Source organism: Camelus bactrianus, chromosome 9 (assembly GCF_048773025.1).
Source record: "Camelus bactrianus isolate YW-2024 breed Bactrian camel chromosome 9, ASM4877302v1, whole genome shotgun sequence".
NCBI lineage: Eukaryota > Metazoa > Chordata > Mammalia > Artiodactyla > Camelidae > Camelus > Camelus bactrianus.
In genome coordinates, this window is record NC_133547.1 from 62,720,580 (window position 1) to 62,740,052 (window position 19,473).

Sequence of the window (19,473 nt, forward strand, 5' to 3'; positions counted from 1 at the left end):
ACACCCTTTGGAAGCCTGTGAACTTCTGCTAAAAACCAGAAGTAAAAATTCTGAGTCTGTCCCTGGAACTAAAAATAAATGTAGGCTAGTGTCCAGGAAGAGGGAACAGTTAACAAGTACTGGAGAAGAGCTTCCAGTCTTGCTTCTGCTCAGTCTATCTCCCTCGATGAAGCCAGAGAGAGCATTCTAAAAGGAGGCCTCACTGGGCCACTTTCCTGCTTAACACTCTTCTCTCTAGAATCCACCCTCCCACATGGCCCATGAGCCCTGGCAGGGACTCCCAAGGCCACCTTTCAGCTTCAGGTGCTCCTCCCCTTGAATTCTGCACTTGAGCCTCTTCACTATGCTTTGCTTTCTGGCTTGTCTCTGGGCCTTTGCACGTGCTGTTCCTGCTCCCCAGAACACTATTCCACCAACCCTTACCATCCTTTTACCTTGCTAACTGCTGTTCATATTTCAGACCTCAGCTAAAATTCTGACCCCCAGACTCAATTAAATCCTTCCTGGAAATTGCTGTAGCACCACAAACACTACTTAGTTCACTCTCTGTTTTATTTACTGGTTTCAACACTTGTTCTCCATGTCTGTGCTGTCAGGGACTCTGAAACCAAGTTCTTTTTTTAAAAAAAAATTACTGTAAATTTTGCTTTTATTAAAGTTATACGAGCACACAGTTGAGAGAATCAAATAGTTCTACTAGGCCTGTAACCCCCATTACATTTCCTGTTCCCCAGAATCGACATTTTTAAACTTTTAACCAATTAGTTTTGTATTTACCTTTATATTTTTAATTAGCATGCATATACTGCTACCTCTTGAGTTTTCAGTTTTAAGCATCTACTGATCTCCCATGATGGATGAGTGAGGTCTCTTGCCCACCCTCCCCTCCCCTAATCCTATCACACATGCACACATCCTGTCCCCCATCCTTTCCTCCAAATATGGTCACCGTACTCTTGGTTAGATCAGCACTCACTGTTTACATTGTTATCATTATGCAAATGTCATTCACATGTGATTTACCAGACTTACTGCTGAACCATGTGGTTTACCATATTTACTTCTCCTTTTCTATATATCATTTTATTTCCCTGCCATTAATCTATGAATATTTGCTTAAATTTTCCTGTGTATCTGTCAGTAATTTATCTCAAAACTTCCCTGAAATTATGACTCTTTCTTTTCTGTATCTTCAAATACATTCTTAATTTCATCGTGAAGATGTCTCTCGAAGCCTTCTCCAGTCCAGGCTGGTTGACTCCCAGCCCAGCTGCACAGGAGACCTCTGTGCCCTTCACTCTAGGGGCCTTTATCACCTCTCTCTAGGCTGCATCCACCTTTTCCTAGATCCTCTGCTTCCTTGGTTTAAATCCTTGTTCTGGTGGTGTCTCTTCCAGCAGACTCCTGAGAAGAGACAGAGGGAGTCTGCATGTTTGAAAGAGTCTTTCATAAACCCTCATACCTCAATGATACTCCAGCTGGAACCAGACTTCTAGGTGGGGGTAATTTTTCCTCAGGATGTGGAATGGTTTACTTCATTCTCCTGTAGCTCCCCAAATTGCTGTGGAAAAGTGTGATGTCTTTCTAATTCCTGGCCCTTCATAATGAAACCTGCTCTGTTCTTCTCTGGAACATCAAGGAGCTTCTCTTTGTCCCAGTCATCTGATGTACCTGGTGCTGGTCCCTGTTCATTCATTGTGCTGGGCACTTCTGGGTGGGTCCTTTACATCTAAAACTCATGTACCTTGGTTCTGGAAAATGTTATTGAATTACTGTTTTTTGTTTTCTTCCCTCCATTTTCTCTATTCTAACTTTATGGAATTCTTGTTATTTCTATTATTCTCTTGAAATATTCCTCTAATTTTCTTTCCTTTTCTCTCATTTTCCATCTCTTTGTCTTTTTGTTCTATTTCCTGTGAGATTTTCTTTAAATCTTATATTGAATTTTTTTGCTTTCATATTATTTAATATCAAAGGAGACACCCCCCCATATACAAATATATATAATTTTTAGTATGGTACCCCTGCCCTCAACTGTTCCTAGTGAACCCTAGCTAAAGGACCCTCTGTTTTACCTTCTCCAGAGAAAAAAATTCCAGTCTTGGGGGGATGGATGTGGGAGGGGATCCAGGGATCCAACTGCTTCTTAAAAAGACTTTCATTCAGTCTTTTTTAAAATTTTTTTTTATTAATTCCTGCTTTTACCCTCCACTTCTAGATGCCCTTGGTTGCTGCCCTGAGTCCTTTTTTCTGTGATTTGACCTACACTGCATTTTAGCCTTAGCTTTTTTGGATTTACTAAGTCAGTTACCACTTGCCCATTTGCTTTTCTGTTTCCAACATTTTGTTGCCACTGCCTCCTTTCCCATTCTTTGTCCCTGTAGTTTTATGCCCTTAAAAAATGAATCCTGGTAACTGTCATTTCACTAGGATTTGGGGAGAAAGCAGAGGCCAGAGCCTGCATCCAACCATTCAACTTGTTATCTCTAACTGGCAGTTGGTCTCCAGGTCCTAGCACATACCTTAGCACATAAGTGCCCAATAAGTATTTGTTGGTTGAACAGACTGTTGGAGCCACCGTCTTACCAACATCATTGGTCACCAAAAGGTGACAGCCCTTTAAATTGAAATCTCCTGAGTTAAATAGCATTTACTGCTTCTCACAAATTCACAAGCCCATCTGAAATATATATTAAGCAACATTGTGCAGTGAAAAAATTTGGAAGCCAGCAGGCTCTGCCCACCAATTGTGTGCCCCGTGACTACCAGTCAGAAACCTTGGTGAAACCTTAGTGTGGTCTTCTGTAAAATGGGAACATTAACATTTTCAAATACCTTCCTCAGTGCCTAGAGCATGGGAAGCTCCAGATATCTGTGGTGTGGAAGGGTTCTATACCAAAGCGACAATTCTTAGAAAGTCAGTGTTTTACTTAAAATTAGCCTTCACACTTGAATTGCAAATGGGTTCCTAATTAATGCCCTTCAGCACAAAAATCTGTGTTTAACCTGACTTGATGTTGAGACAGAGATTGCAAAACCTGTTCAATTAGGAGAGGAAACTAATGTTAGTCACTGAGGGTCTCCTGTGGCCTAGCGCCCCATCTTGGTCAGGCGGGTGGGTCTAGAACGTACATGAGGAGTTACAAATAATACCGTGTGTCTGTCTTTCAGACCGGGTACTAAGAGACCCCACTCACTCCGACTCTTCCTCACCGCTGTCCCCCTCAGGTCTGGCTATAGAACTGGTTTGTTGCAAGGCGCCCAGTGTGGGAGCCCGACATGTAGCCCCTTCTCGTTAGTCAGTCCCAGCATGGGGGGCGCACAGCACATATTGGTCTTCCCCGGGCAGTCTCCGGCCTACTTGCAGAGGATCCCACTTCCACCAGAGGAGAAACTGAGGCAGCGCCCTGGGAAAGCAACTCCGTGTCTCCTAGGTCCATCTCAACCCTCCTCTCACCCCCCACTCCTCCAGGCCCCCCGCCCTCCCACCGCCCTGATCGCCAGGCGCGCAGCCGCGGCCCCAGCCCCCGCGCTCAGGCAGGTGAGGGCGGAGCCAGAGGCCCCGGCGCCCCGCCCCGCCCCGCCCTCCTGAGGCCCCGCGGCGCGGGCGGCCACCTCCACTTGCCCGAACCGCGGAGCGCCGCCGAGCGGCCGGCAGGCGGGCGCTCGCTCCGCCCCCTCCCGGCCCTCCGCGCCGGCTCCCGCCTCCTTCTCTATCCGCCCGCTCCCGCCTCCCTCCCTTTCCGCTGCCGAGGCGGCGGGAGCCGAGCCCGAGCGGACCGAGCCGCGGCCGCAGCCGGGCAGCGGGCGCAGAGGGGGCGGCGGCGGAGGGGCGGGCAGTCAGTCAGGCGGCGGCGATGCGGCGGCCCCGCTGAGCCCGCCAGCTCCGGGCGCCGGGGACCGGCCGCGCTCGGCGGCCCGGGCCGGGCGGCAGCATGCGGAGCGGCGAGGAGCTGGACGGCTTCGAGGGCGAGGCCTCGAGCACCTCCATGATCTCGGGCGCCAGTAGCCCGTACCAGCCCACTACCGAGCCGGTGAGCCAGCGCCGGGGGCTGGCCGGCCTGCGCTGTGACCCCGACTACCTGCGCGGCACGCTCGGCTGCCTCAAGGTCGCCCAAGTGGTAGGTACCGGGCGGGGCCCCAGGTGTCGGCGGGCGGCCTAGCTGCGCGCCTTCCCTCCCTGCTCCCGCTTCGGGGGGCGCAGGCCTGGCCGGCCTCCGCCACGCACCCGCTTCCCATGGCCAGACCTCCGCTCCTTGCAGCTTCTCTCCTTTCCGGGGTCCCCGGGTCGCCCTCCCTCCTCCCCTCGGGACCCTGCCTTACCCAGCCCTGCCGCCTCAGGTGTGCGCCTTCTACCTGAACACCTGCCCTTGGGCCTACCTGTCCACTCCCGCATTCGCTGTCTCGAGCCTCTTTCATAATTGGGCTTGGTGGTGCGCGGATCCCGGCGGTCATGGTGTCCCCTGGGTACTTCTGCTCATAGCAACTTGTGGCAGGTTTTCGGGCCCTCACATCCTCTACTCCTCAGAATGGTCCTCGTTTGTCTCGGGTTCCACCGCAGTGTTCTGTGGCTTGGTTTCCAACTCGGCGCCCAGAAGAGTGCCGAGCATATGGTAGTCGCTCAAATAAATATTTGTTGAATGGAAGCATGTAGTCTAGGTGCGTTGGGGGAACCCAGATCTGCCCACAGTCTCCAGTTTATACTGCAGAGGTTTGATTCCTCCTAATTAACCTAGAAGACAGAACCAGCATCCCTGAATCCTCTGCCCCAGCACCGTGGCTGGCATTACCCAATTGGTACCCAGAGTTAAATCACCCTGGGAGGGCAGCCAGTTTTGGAGGTAACAGAAACAGAGAATTGTCTATGATAGGGCTCGTTTCTCAGAATTCTTATTTTTAGCTTACAGGGTGTTCACAAGGCAGGGGCCTGTCCCCTATGCCCCTCTTTTGTGGTTTTCTTACAGGCCTTTCTGGTTAGTTACTTAGCTCTGTTGTGGATATAGCAAGCTCCAGTTCAGAAAAAGCTGTCCCGATATTCCCTGACACAGGTAGGCCTTCCTCTGAGGCGGGGCAACAAAACTATAGACTTTCAGCCAGAGAAGCCTTTTGCACTGAGCTGCAATGTATGTAGTTTGTTTCTTTCTTCCAAGCATTGGTCTTCTTGTGCTTACTTGAGTACATTGATAAATGTTCCTGGGGAATAACGTAATATGTAGATATCCTTTAAATAAAGGTCTCAGTGTTTGTAAATTGCAGAATCATAGACGGTTTTATCTCTCTTGGGTGAAAGGCTTGTTCTGCTGATTGTGGGAAGGTATTTTTGAAGGGCTCTCATAAAAGACAAATGGAGCAGTTTATTCCTCTTTAGAATGTTAAACTGACCTTATCTGGTGAACTGGAATGCTTTCAGAGATCTGTTGGTTCTGAAGTTAGACATTGCTGTTAGCAAAGAGAATGGAGGAGGTTGGGGGGGGGTCGTGTATAACTAACTACCTTTTGAAAGAGGCAGCCAGCCAATGTTTGAGTACAGCACAGAAGTGAATAAAAGGGCAGGGTGGGAACTTGGACCCAGGTGGAATATAGGACCTTGTTGAGTACCTTGCTTTGCTTACTATGGACTTTTGAAAGTAAAGAGAGCTTGCCACTTAAAAGATCTGCTAAAAGAATGAAACCCAGTAGTTTGTATAAAATGTTACCACCTCTTTGTTGGAATTTTGTCACCTAAGGCCAGAAACGGAAGCCAGTGGTATTTATGATTGCCTTTTTGTAAGGTGCTATTTTTTTTAGTAAAACTTTACTTTTCGTCTGAAAGAACTTTGGGGCTCAGCCCCTAAAATCTCACTTTACTCTTGCCCTTTGACTAATCTCCAGAATTTAAACAGTGGGAAGTTGTGTTGTGTGCGGGTGAATGAAGGATGGGGACATGCTTGAAGGGTACGGCATCTTGAAACAGCCTTCCATGCATTTAGCTTCTCAGCCTTGATAAAAATTAGGGGTTTTAGGGAGAAAAAACCCCACAAAACTCCAAGAAGTTGGACTCTCAAACTGGAAGAGAGTCGTTTCAAGGGTATTTCTAAGATGTTACAAAGCTCAGAATCCCATCAAGAAATATGTTAATATAAGTTCTAATTCTGTGGGTTTTGAGAAAATTTTGACTTTTTCTCATTTTAGTATTGAGACTTTTTTTGTGGTCTGTGGCCTGTTGCCACCTGTAGGTCCCTGCTCCAAGTGTGGTCAGCAGCACCTGAGTGCTTGTTAGAAAGGCTGAATCCGAGGCCTCACCCAGACCTTCTGAATCATAATCTGCAGTTTAACAAGATCTGTGAGGCGATTCTCACACACAGTAAAGTTTGAGACTTACTTTTCTGTATCATTTCAGTTTAAAACCTTTCACAGGTGCTAGCAATCAGTTCTCTATCGGAACCATTAATCATCAACCTCAAGGCAGAGGTTTTTCTGAAAAAAATGAGCATCTATCTCCCTCAAAGGATTAAGAGAATGAGGTAATATGTAGAAATTAACACCTAGCTTATTAGGCATTTAGTTAGTGTGTAATAAAACGTTAGCTGTCACTGTTGCTAATTAATAAATACTTCCTGTCTTTAAGGAAACTTGGTGAAAATGCCACCCCAAAATTATAATTACATATTTGAATTAAAGGTAGTTTACTTCTTAGTGATTTAAAAGTTAAATTGATATTTGAAATGGAATGTTATTTGAAAGTAAAACTAATCTAAAATATTATGGAAATTAATTAGTGCATTTTCATAGATTCTGTCTTTTAAAAATGAAACTCATACCTCTCTTAGTTGGGGGTATGTCTCTTGTGGTTATCTCGAACAATATAAATGTACTTTTTGTGGGAAAAGTCAGTTTAAACTATTGATTTAAATACCTTCTTATGAATGTGGATTCTATGAGTGCTTATTGGTTTTTTAGCTCTCACACCATTAGACTTCATCATTTAATGAAATAGTTGATATAGGCCTTTTGTTTATTGTTTTGTTTTGATTTTTTTTCACCACTCTTGGTTGAAAGCAGAGTTTTGCTCTTGGGATGGGGGCGCATACTGTCACATATACCATGATGTAAGGACAGTGTCAGAAGAGGACAGGCCTTGGATCTGACAACATTCTGAATGATAATAAGAATGGCAGGCATCATTTAGTGAGTGCTGACTCTACTGTTGTTGCCTTAAATTTATGGATGAGAAAATTAGAGGCACAGAGGTTGTGACTCATTCAAGGTCACATGACTAGTGGTTGGTGGAGCTGAGATTTGAACCTAGGCAGTGTACTCTTTAGTGCCTCCTAAGCACAACACTTTGAGTTGTTCCACATAGCAGAGCAGACCTTGAGTCCAAGGACACTTATTTAGTCTTTGGGCAGCTTGGTGACCTTCTGGGTGACTCTTACATGCTGAAGTGATACACTTAACAGGGGTTTCGATTTCTTAGTGCCACGGTGCTGTTCCTGGGTGTGCAGTTGCTGTGTGGTGTCCTGCTTCTCAACCAGCAGACTGCCCACTTGCCACAGTGAGGGGGTGGGCCTTCCAGAAGAGCCAAGAGCAGAATCCACATTTCCCTTCGGAAACACACCTCAAGGAGCCCTTTTGCTTCAGATCCCTTTCTTGAGCCTCTCCTGTGCCTGACTGATCTTCTGACACTGCATTGCATTTGTTAAGGACTTTTTTTTTTTTTAAAACAAAGTTGGGTGGTAGGTGATGTTTAAATCAAATTTCTGCTGATCTCCTTGAAATCTCTTAACCCCACTGTGTCTTGGCTTCCTCAGTAGTAGAATGTGAGTGGTAGTGACTGAGCATTTTAGGAATTGTAAGAATTAAGGGGTTAATGCTTGACAGGTGTTTCTTAGGTAACTCAAAGACAAATGTAAGTATTTGCATTTCAGGGTTGGGTGATAACTTATCTTTTATTTGATGGAAACTGTCAGTTTTTCATCCCCAAACAGTAAGCACAGTTCCTGATTGTTACTGCTTCCCTGGGGATATACTAGGGATAGGGTCGGGGCATTCAGATTATGGCAAGTGAAGTAGTGGGTTTCACTGCTTTGGATTCTCACATCTACCCTTAAAGTGGCTTCTTATAAAACAGTCTCATTTTCCCTTGGGAAGACTGTTGTTACCTCTGGGAGTTGTTTTCCTGATCAGAAACTTGAAGTCAAGTAGATTCTAACAGAAAAGCAAAGATAAGATCACTCTTAAGTTTTTATGATGATTAAAAATAGCAAAACTATCATCCAAGACCTTAGAAAAGTGTCTCACACACATCTGTTTTATAAAACCAGACAAAAACAGTTCAAGAAAAGAACACTATAGACCAGTCATCCTCATGAACACAGGCACAAAAATCCTCAACAAAATACTAGGAAATCAAATCCAGCAATGTTATGTAAAAAGAATAATGCACCACAACTAGTTGTAATTTATCCCTGGAACAAAAGGCTGGTTCCGTTTTCCAAAATCAGTAGATGTAATCCACCATATTAACAGCTTAAAGAACAAAAAAACACTTGATTATGTCAATGGGTGCAGAAAGAACTTTTAACAGATTTGAGCATTCATTTATAATAAATGTTGCCAGCAAGCTGGTAAGGGAAGGGAACTTCCTCAACCTGGAAAAGGGCATCTACCAAAAATCTACAGTTAACATACTTAATGGTGAAAGAAAGCTTTCCCCTTAAGACTGGGGGCAAGGCAGTGATGTCTGTTCTCACCACTGATATTTAACATCCTACTGGAAGTGCTTGCCAGTGCAAGAAAAATAAATAGAAGGCATTCAGATTGGAAAGAAAGAACAACTGTCCCTATTTGCAGATGGCATGATTGTCTATGTAGACAATCCCATGGGAATCTGTTTAAAAAAAGCTCCTAGGACTAATAAGTGAGTTAGCAAGGTTGCAGACTAAAGGTCAACACACAAAAATCAATCATATTTTTATATCTTAGCAATAAATCATTGGAAACTGAAATTGGGGGGGAAAAAAGCAACCCATATTTGTTACAATAGCCCTGAAAAGAATGAAATACTTAGATCTAAATCTAACAAAACATGTATGGGATCTTAATGCTGAAAACTACAAAACACTGAAGGAAAGCAAAGACCACCAAGATATGTGGACAGACATATTGTGCTCATGGATTGGAAGACTCAATATGGTTATTACAATATCAGTTCTCCACAAATGGATCTGTACGTTTAACATAACCACAAAATCCTAGCAAGATTTTTTTTTTCAGCAAGAGACAAGCTGATCCCAAAATTTATATGGAAAATCAAGTTAGCCAGGCAAAGGGATGGTGAAGGATTGGTTTTCAGGGCAGAAGGAATGACACAACATGAAGGCATAACATGGGGTCACCTTTGTTTAGGGTTGTGTGTGTGTGTGTTGGGGGTGGGATGGGGACGGGTTCTTAGAGTATGGACTCTATGTCTTATCACCACGAGACTTTTGGCCAGTTGCTTGTTCACATCAGGCCACAAGCAGGGCTCCTCAGTTGTAAATCAGGGCTGATGATAGTACTACCAGCACCCATGAGCCTTCCATACAAAGTCTTCGGCAAAGTGTCTCTCACATAGAAGTCACACAAACCCGTTGGCACTGTCGAATCTCTCTTGAACGGTACAAGTTGGGAAACTGGGTGGCCGAGGGTCAGGGTGGAAGAGAGACTTATTTTTCACTGTATGACTTTCATATTTTTTGAATTGTATATCATATGCAAATAACTTCTATTCAAAAATTCCCGAAACATCAGCTATTACTAGCTCTACCTTAGTACAGATTAGTCTTAAAGCTATTATAACTGATCATAATCTTTAGTTACTTTTGGGGAGAATGATTTAGATAATATAAACCTTTTGAAGAAACTTGAAGCTTAAAATTTTTTTCAATCTATTTTCCTGTTTTAAAAAAAATTCTTGCACACAGTTGATAAATTTATTGATGCTAATGGAAAAGTTTCTCCATTTGAAAGGAATTTACCCTGTAGCATGGTGACTATAGTTCATAATAATGTATTGCATATTTGAAAGTTGCTTAAAGAATAGTTCTTACGAGTGCTTACTTATCACAAGAAAAATATTTTATAACTAGGTATGGTGATGGATGTTAAATAAGACTTATTGTGGTGATTACTGTGGTGATCTTGTGGTAATAAATATAGATCACTCAGTATATAAATATTGAGTCATTATATTGTACACCTGAAACTAATATGTTATGTGCCAGTTGTATTTTGTTTAAAAAAATCATTGTAACATTAAAGGAAATTAGGAACAAAGTCCTAGTCAAATGAAAAGAACTTTGGAATTTTTCCCTTCCAAAGGCTGCGTAAGATCTTCTTATCATAGTTTCCAATTTTTTGCTGTTAGGAAGAATGCTTCAGTAAATGTCCTGCATTCTTCTTTTGAATTGTTATTTTTTGTTAAATTTCATGGAGTGTATTTACTAGATCAAAGGGCAATATCATTACATTTCTGAATGTTTTAAACAACTATGAATTTGGTCCTACACCAGACCTAAAGTTCTCAGTATATTCCAAGTCTCCAGTGTGCCTACCCACAAGTGCTTACCAGTGGGAAATAGTCAGTTCAGTAAGACCTTCTGATTCCTCCTGGATCACAGGCCACATCATTTTTTTTTGACGGCTCTGGAGGACCTTTGTTCTTTCTTTATTTTTAAAAAATTTTTTCTTTCAGTTTTATCGATATGTAACTGACATATAGCACTGTATAAATTTAAGGTGTGCAGCATGATGATTTGACTTACGTACAATATGAAATGACAATAGTTAGTGAACATCCATTATCTCATTTGGATACAAAATAAACAGAAAAAAATATTTTCCTTGTAATGAGAACTCTTAGGATTTACTCTCTTAACAACTTTCATATATAGCAGTGTTAATTATACTTATCATGGTGTACATTGCATCGCTAGTACTTATTTATCTTGTAACTGGAAGTTTGTACCTTTTGACTGCCTTCATCCAGTCCTCCCTCCCCTACATCCGGCCTCTGGCAACCACAAATTGACCTCGTTTTCTATCAGTTTGTTTTTGAAATATAATTACCCTACAATACTACGTTAGTTCCTGTTACACAATACAGTGATTTGAGATGTTTCTATACATTTTGAAGTCCTCACCATGAGGACCTTTGTTCTTAATTAAGAAGTGCCAAGAGCCTTTCCTGGATCATGGCACTTGAGAGGATGCCCAGAGGGGACAGGACAGGAGTGTACTGCCCTGCTGAATGCATGATGCTTCTCCCTCCTGGTAGAATGAGTGGATGCTTACCTGGGTGTTGGAGAGAGGCATATTTCCAGCCTACAGGTAGTGCTGGATTTACCTGAGCAGCATATAATATAATCCATCCGTTAAGGGCTAAGTTCTGGATGGCTGTCGAGGCTGATTATTTTCCATCATGGCCTTGTTGACTCCCTCAGCTGTTGAAATGACCTGGAAATACCAATATTCTGGCCTTCAACCCACAGCTATCACTCACTGCCTCTTTATCCTTATTCCTGGAAGTAGCTCCAAATCCTTTTGTAGGAAGATGTCATTTCTTTGGAAAATGAAGTTGTTTGTTAGGGAATAGAGCAATAGTCAAAGGCCTGTAACTGTGATCACAGACCTTAAATTTTCCTAGACAGTCCCAGTTCCCTGTGCTGTCTCAGACGTATACTTATAAGTACATCCTAAGTTTTGAAAAATTATTGTGTTTTAAAATTACAAAATATTACAAGCATTGAAATTAGAGCGACAAGTACCCATATATTGACAGTGTATCCTGAGGTTTTTGTTTGGAAAATAAGATTATTCCTGGGGAACAGGCTATGTGTGCAAGAGAAGTTAACAGCGGGGTAAGATCAGCTGGGATTTGGAGTCATTAGCAAGACAAGACCAGAGTGTCTAGAAGGAGGAGGCTAGACTGAAAAGGGCAGAGAATAGGAGAGCAAGGCCCCCCGGCCAAGGGGATGGCCTCAGCATCTTGTGGTGGTGAAGAGCCAACTTAAACTTTCAAAGGCTCAGTTCAGAGTAGTCCAGGGCTGTTAGCAGGCCTGCAGCTGGCCGAAGAGGGGACAGATGAGTAGAAGGGTACAGAATTCAGAAAGTGACACCTCCTTTGGGAGACAGTCTTCCCTTTTTAGCATTTGGAAACTACCTGTTTTTAAGCTGTTTAACCTCTTGATGGGGAAGGTTTTTGTGTGGAAGATTATCACTTAAAGGGGGACCCCAGCCCTCATCTCAGAACCTCTCGTGTAGGGCCTTGTCACCTCACATCTGTTGCTGGTTTTCAGAGTGCGGGGGTCCCCTGGGAGCCCTAAGTTTATTAATATAGAAATGGAGGATTGAAAGTCAAACTGAGAGGCGGGGTACCAATTGTATTTCAAAAGCCTAATACAAACTGCATCTAACAGAATAAGGCTAATTTCTTTTTCGACTTGAGTTTTAAGATACTGCTTATTTCTCTTGACCAGAAGCTTTAATTAACATTTTAATTAATATACTCCTGCCTCAGAGTCTTTGCATTTGAGGTTTATTCTTCCACCCCCTGTTCCGCTCTTCCCAAAAGCGCCCCCTTGGCTCTGTTCTTCAGTACTGCTTTTCTTCTGTTCTCAAAAGACCTTCCCCGACCACCCTGTCAAAAGTAGGACATTCCCCCAGCCCCACTCTGTCCCCCTCACTCTGCTTTACTTTTCTTCACAGCATTTACCACCCGACAAGAATATCAGCTTCACGAGAGCAGGGGCTTTGTGTTTTGAGTTCCCTGCTGTATCCCTGGTGTCTGAAACAGTGCCCGACACACAGCAAAGCAGTGAATAAACGTTGAATATACAGGTCTGTTTAATGAAAGAAAGAAAAAAATAATGGTTTATGTATTACTTAACATAGTTCATAAGGTCAAATTATTTGAAAACATGCCATCCATTAGGGAACAATAACATGTTTATATATTTATAAGCAAATAAACCTCTGGGCTCTGTTCTAAGTAGAAAACATTGGGGAGAAAGAGTAGAAATAAAATGCTGTTGTAATTATTTTTTTTCTTTTTCTAACCGTGAGTTTTAAAAGTGTATCTAGTGCTACTAGGAAACAGAAGCTTTTGCTTAGGAGACAGATTTTTGCAAAAGTGGGGGAAACCATAAGAGGCTTTGCCAAGCATTTTGCTTAGGCAAGTGTAAAATGAAAACCAGGGGTTCTGTAGTTATTATTAAAGTTGTCTGCTTTCTGATGAACATGCTGGGAGAGAGGGTCATTCAGGACCTGCCAAGCCAGTGTTTTGAGAACCCTTGGAGTAGACATTTAACATGTGTAAAGAAGTCACGACTAGGATTGAGACTGAGGGTCCTGGTGGTTGTTTTATGAAGCTCCCTGTTGAAAATAAAAGAACAACAGTTCTGTGGGACCTGGGAAGGGAGGCCTTGGTCTTCAGTGAAGAGTGGAGAGGGCTGGAGGAAATAGTGGGATCCAGAATTTTGTCTCTGAACATTTCAAATGATTGGTTTAATTTAGGGATTAAATGGGCTAATAAACACTTAAAATGTTCAGAGTTTAATCAAATGTAGATAGTTTTGGATGGTTTATTTCCTGCCACTACCATTTGATGACTGGTGCAATGAAGCCTTCATTTTTGTGGTTTCCCATTTATTCCAGCACAGCTATGAAAAACAGTTTAAAGCTAAAAGATTTTTGTGCCAGCGGAAAAAAAACAACCCCCAGGAACAATGGCTCTTCCAGCGGTAGTTGCTTCTTGAGCTCGTCTACTTTCTCTCAGCCGTTTTTGGTCCAAACCCTACACATGTATATAATTTCAGATTAAGAGTTGGCTAAGTAACTTTACAGTTAGATCAAGGTCAGTAGCTAGATGTTGGTAAAAATTCTAACATATTCTTCCCCTTTAAAAAAAATCTGTATATGTGTGAACACCTAGGCTGGGCCAAGTACTGTTAGACATACTTAAATGGGACAAAAATCCCTGCCTCCACGGGGCTCACAGTCTACCTGGGGAAGGGTTTGGTATTGGGCAGAGAAAGTAACACAGCTGGTGCTGATCACTGGAGCTAAGTATTCTGATAGAAGCTGGGGACAGTGGGCTTGGGTAGGAAGCCCTCACGTCCTTGTGGGAAATGAACATGTTCACGTGTTAAATGTTGAATGACCAGTACCTGGAATAACGTGTTGTGTGTCCTGTTGAGAAGGAAAATACCAGGTCCTGGGAGTCAAGGCCAAGTTTAGAAAAGAAGTGGTAAGAAGGTGACCAGGTATGGTTCACCAGGCAAAGATAAGGAAGGAAGGGCCGTGGGGAGGGATGAGGGGGACTCAGGTTGGGCCTGATTTGTTAGGCTAATGGATTTGAGTTTTCTGGAAGAGATGAAGAGCAATCAGAGCTGTGGCTTTTCAGCACTGGCAGTGTGGCCAGTGTGAACTTGAGATGTGCATAGGTATAAAACACGCTGGAGTTCAAAGACATAATAGGAAAAAAGCAGGATGTAAACTGTCTCAGTGATTTTTTTATCTTGATTACATGTTGGAATGATGTTTTGGCTCCATTGGGATAAATAAAATACACTATTAAAATTAATTCCACCTGTTACTTTTAAAAATCTGGCTATTAGAAAATTTAAAATTATTAATGGGCTCACATATTTCTATTGGATCTCGCTGGGTTAGGGGAATGGTTTTGAGAAGGATGAGATGATAGCAGGGCCTACGAAGTGACTGAGTAATTGAGGTGCGGAACAAAGAGCCCACTGGCCTTCTGGTAACGAGGGTGGAATAGATATGACAAATGGGAGTTAAGAGGTGGCAATTATGTTTTGTTACATTCCTTGTTTTTATTTCATATTACACTTATTTCTCAATGAAAGAAACATGGAAGCTGACATTCAGTGCACATTTACTGTGTACCACACTGCCGAGTGTTTTCCACGTGTTCTCTCTTTTAATGCTGATAGCAATCCTATGAGGCAGATACTTTACTGATGACGAAACAGAGGCTTATTGAGATCAGTAACTTGCCTAAGGTCCCCAAGACTAGTAAGTGGGGAGCTATGAACCAACCTTCAGAGACCACGCCTGGAAGCCCTATGTGTGTGTGATTCTACAGCCATTAGGCAGATGATGAGAATTGTTGCAGCATCCCTCGTCTTTCCCATCCTATGGGGACTTAGTCCAGTTCTGTTTTCCCTCTTCTGCCAGCACTGCTCCTGGTGGGTCAGCCAGCCTTAAGAGACCTTCTGGCTCCTAGTTCTTGCACAATACATGGATCACGTCTGTCAGAGTTGAGAGGGGTGATGATATTACAAAGGGAGGCCCCTCAGTCCTTCTCTTTTAGCTGTTGGAATTATCAGTACAATTGAAGAATTGCTGAGATCAGAACCAGTGAAATGGGGAAGATGGAGACTGTGTTTGCTGGTGGAGGAGGTTAGAGAGATAAAAATTGAGACTTGATTGTTGTCCTATTTGCTTGAGCCAGCTGACTTCAGAGTATTTTGAGTTGGAAGAATTACTGACCTTTGGAATCTTTTTTCCACTTCTTACAGCAGATAATACAGAATATTGGCACCCGTTTGGACTTCAGCTTGTTTGAGTATCAAAGGATAATTATTAAAAGATAAAATCATGACTCCTATATACAAATATAAAAGATTTTATTAATTAGTGAGGGAACCAGTAAGATAATCTGTTCAAAGGAAATTCACAAAGTAGACACATACACACATACACTATGAAATGAATTTCAAATAGATGAAACTTTAGCTTTGAAGGGGGACTCTGTTGTCTCTCCACCAGACAGTTTATTTGCCTGTCCACAGACAAGAATTACTTGCACTGCTATCAGTTATGTACAACTTAACAGAGTTGCAGAATATATCAAATGCACATGAAAGGCACAAACTGCATACAATCAGATAGTCTGGAAAGTTATGTTCTAACAAAGCCTATTCTTCCATTGAAGATACTCAGTAATCTTTTTGGTCTATTTCAAAATCTTCCATAATTTATCCTGAGAAGGGAGTAAATGGGGAGAGGCCTGGGTGGGCTGGATTTTTATCCAACCCATGCATGTTAAAACCTCCCAATTTCACTGGTCCCTTTCTCTGTTTCCTCTGCTCCTCCAGCCTGACCCCTGCTCTGCTGAGTTGCTGAGGAGCATCCTTTATGGCCTCCTGCACCTCACTCTAGATTTCTGTGTTGTTTTTCATGTTTCTTTCTGGTCAGTTTTCTTCACAAAAGTAGATCTTGTCACCTACCCTTAGGACCATACCTCCACCTGGCCTTTAGGGTTCTGAGTCAGGCCAGAACAGCAAGGAGTACAGGTACGAGGATTACTTGCCGCTGTAGAGTTGGCGTGAGGTTGAACGGAAGGTGCCTAGCACAGATGTTAACAATAACATCGGCTGTTATTGTTAACGCCGATGGGTCCTGCCTCATCTAGCCATGTTCTGGTCCAGCCATTGTCCCATTCAGGTTCTCTCCACATAAATCTGCCAGCCCAGCCTGGCTGGAAGCTCCTGTTCCCCATGGTTATGTGTTGCTGCTGCAGGGCTGCTCCAGCCCTCCCTTTGCACAGCCAGATGCCCCAGGAATGGTTGACCAGGGTGAGGCAGGGTCTTTTATCTTTTCCCTACTCTCTCCCTGCTGGACCTGCCATGCCTGTATCGTGGATTCTTCTTTGTTCTGACTGATGTCCTGTAATGTCCCATGATATGGAGCTCTGGCTTCATTATAAACCAGCTTACATTATAGAGTCCCTCACTCTCTAGATTCTCTAGGTTACTGAACAGATTTAAATATACTTACAGTCTATTGTAATACGTTTATAAGCAAGGCACAGACTCCCCAGTTTTCTCCTGTGTAGTATTCATAGCAGTGAACACGTGACTACTTGGTAAGCACTTAACAAGTTACCCAGTTCAGTTTGGTGAGTTTGGAACAAGTTCCAAATCCAGGAAGAAAAAAACACCTAATTCATGTTGAAGGTGTGTCTTAGCCTGCCGTAACAGAATACCATGGATTGGGTGACTTAAACAACAGAAATTTATTTCTCATAGCTCTGGAGGCTGGTCCAAGACCAAGGTACCTACAAGGTCGGTTTCATTCTGAGGCTTCTCTTCTTGACTTGTTGGTGACTGCCATCTTGCTGTGTGCTCACATGACCTCACATGCATGCAAGGAAAGATTTCTCTCTTCCTCTTCCAGCACTAATTCCACCATGAGGGTCTTATCTTCATGACTTCGACCCTAATTGCCTCCTGAAGGCCCCATCTGCCGACACCATCACGGTGGAAGTTAAGGCCTCAACAAATGAATCTGGATGTGGGGGTGTCCAGTTCAGTCCACAGCAAGTGGAGAGCATGGTATAAATCAATGATGGAGGTTCAAGGTGGCCCAGAACATCTTGAAACTGAAACTCAGAATTTTAGACTAGAAGGAATCTTGAAGCTATCCATGTGTGCCCCTCCTTTGTTTTGTGGGTGAGGAATCTGAATTACCTATGACTGCCTAGTTTGTTGGTGAGCTGAGAACCTGAGCCTGAGGCTGCTATTCCTTCCCCTGTGACTAGCTGCTGTTCTAGGGGTGGTAGTTTAATTCTTTTCTGTGAAGCCAGGTATGGACAGCTTTGTGAATTCTAACATCTTTCTTATCCTTTATGTGACTATGAGGAGAGACAGATGAATGGTTAGTATATGACAAATCAAGTCTTTGCCTGTGATATTCTGTTTAAAGTGCAGGTATTTAACCAGCCCAGGCAAATGGCCCGAGTGAATGTACTGAGGCGGGCAGCTGGACTTGGGAGCCCCCAAAGTTTGGAGTGTAACAAAACTCTGATATTTGTAGTTGTAATTTGCCTTTTAGTTTCTTAATTTCTCTGATAATAAATTGAGATCAGGATAATTTGCCAGCAAATTGATCTATATTCTTTTAGATTATGGTTTTAGAGCTGAAACTGGGGAGGCCAACGCTCACTTGTCACAGGTGAGTACATCCACATGGCTCTTTGCATGGTCCCAAGATGTGTGATGGCGGTGGAGGTGGTGATGAGGGTGTTACTGGCCTTGTGGTACTCAAAGGCGGTTTTAGTGAGGTAGTTGGAGAGATGTTGCACCTGCCTCACCTTCGCTAGACACTTCAGAAAAGTTTCAGCTGTTGGTCTGGGACTTTGGGAGCCTAGGGTCTGCCAAGCTAGTTAGATGAGTGAAGCCTACAGAGAATGATGGATTGCCAGGTTGAAGGAAGCCTGGTTTGTGAAGCCTCTCCTCTGTGTTTAACTCCATGGAGTTCTATAGGAGACCTGCAGGTTTGTTGTTGTTTTTTAACGTACTGTGAAATCTACCATTGTGTCTCAGTCCAGAATAATATAAATGAAAACGAAGTAGAACAGTTTTTAAAAATTCTACCTGTTTATAGAAGCAAACTTCTTAATATTAAACAAAAAGATCATCAAGACCTGCCAAATATAGGATTTAGCAAGACTGGTTCAGCAATGTTACTGTCATCCAGGAACAAAGAAAGTCCCCAAGATACTGCTCTAAACCTCTGTTGTCCAAGGCTCCTTTGTTCAGTTGGGCAGGTTGTGCACTGCACAGTGGGTCTCGCTGAGAGGGTGAGGAAGGCTGAGGTCCATCCTACATGCTCTGCTTGCCAAGGCACATGCCCTGGCCCTTGGCAGCATCCATTAGAAGGAAGGATTGCCTGTTCCTAATTCACCAGCCCAGAACAGGTGCCATTTTTAATTTGCAATCCTCTTGCCAAGCCAATTTCCCATCCGGACTGGAATATGTTTCTAACTGGCACAAAGGGCTATATGAAGCTTAACGTCTTGATTATTTAATTGAGAAACTTATTTTAGAGACTGGCTTAGCTGTGATGTTAAGCTAGATAGGAGAGTATATTTTTAAGTAAGACCAAGTAAAGCAAAAAAATTTTTTTTGCAGTGGAGGTACTGAGGATTGAACCCAGGACCTCGTGCATGCTAAGCACTTGCTCTACCACTGAGCTATGCCCACCCCCCAAAAAAGTGAACTTTAATTTTCCAGATACAGTATTTTAAACAGATTTACTTTAAATTAGCATATGCAGAGCCTTCTAGTCTTTTTGTGGTCCTTTGTGAGGTATGTAGATGATATACTGCATGACTGAATGAATACAGATAAAAGGTAAATTTCTGACTCATTTCAATAAGAGCTCCCATGTTGTTGAAGTTAAAAACTTTCAGTTCTGCTAAGAACCTCAGTTATCATTAGAACCTCTGTCAAACCATTGATGATGAGTGATGGGTAGTAGAGGCTGGTGCAGATACCCTAGTACAGCTTCCACTCTAGGAGTTCTGTGGGAGTGTGTGCCCTGAGGGGCTTCTGCTGCTGACTGGCTGGGCTGCTCCCAAGGCTGAGCCCATCCCTGCGGTGTTGGTCAGCTCTGCCTGCAGGGCCAGGTAAACCCGGCCTTGGA

The 19,473-nt window shown here is 43.2% G+C and overlaps 1 protein-coding gene across 1 annotated transcript in view; it reads left to right on the plus strand.

The window, feature by feature from the left end:
• The first annotated feature begins 3,733 nt into the window (after nt 1–3,733).
• CMTM4 (CKLF like MARVEL transmembrane domain containing 4) overlaps nt 3,734–19,473 on the plus strand; it is a 70,194-nt gene continuing 54,454 nt past the window's right edge. The window contains exon 1 of the mRNA XM_074370639.1: nt 3,734–4,121. Coding sequence (XP_074226740.1) covers nt 3,936–4,121 — 186 coding nt within the window. The 5' untranslated portion in view covers nt 3,734–3,935. The remainder of the gene's footprint in view (nt 4,122–19,473) is intronic.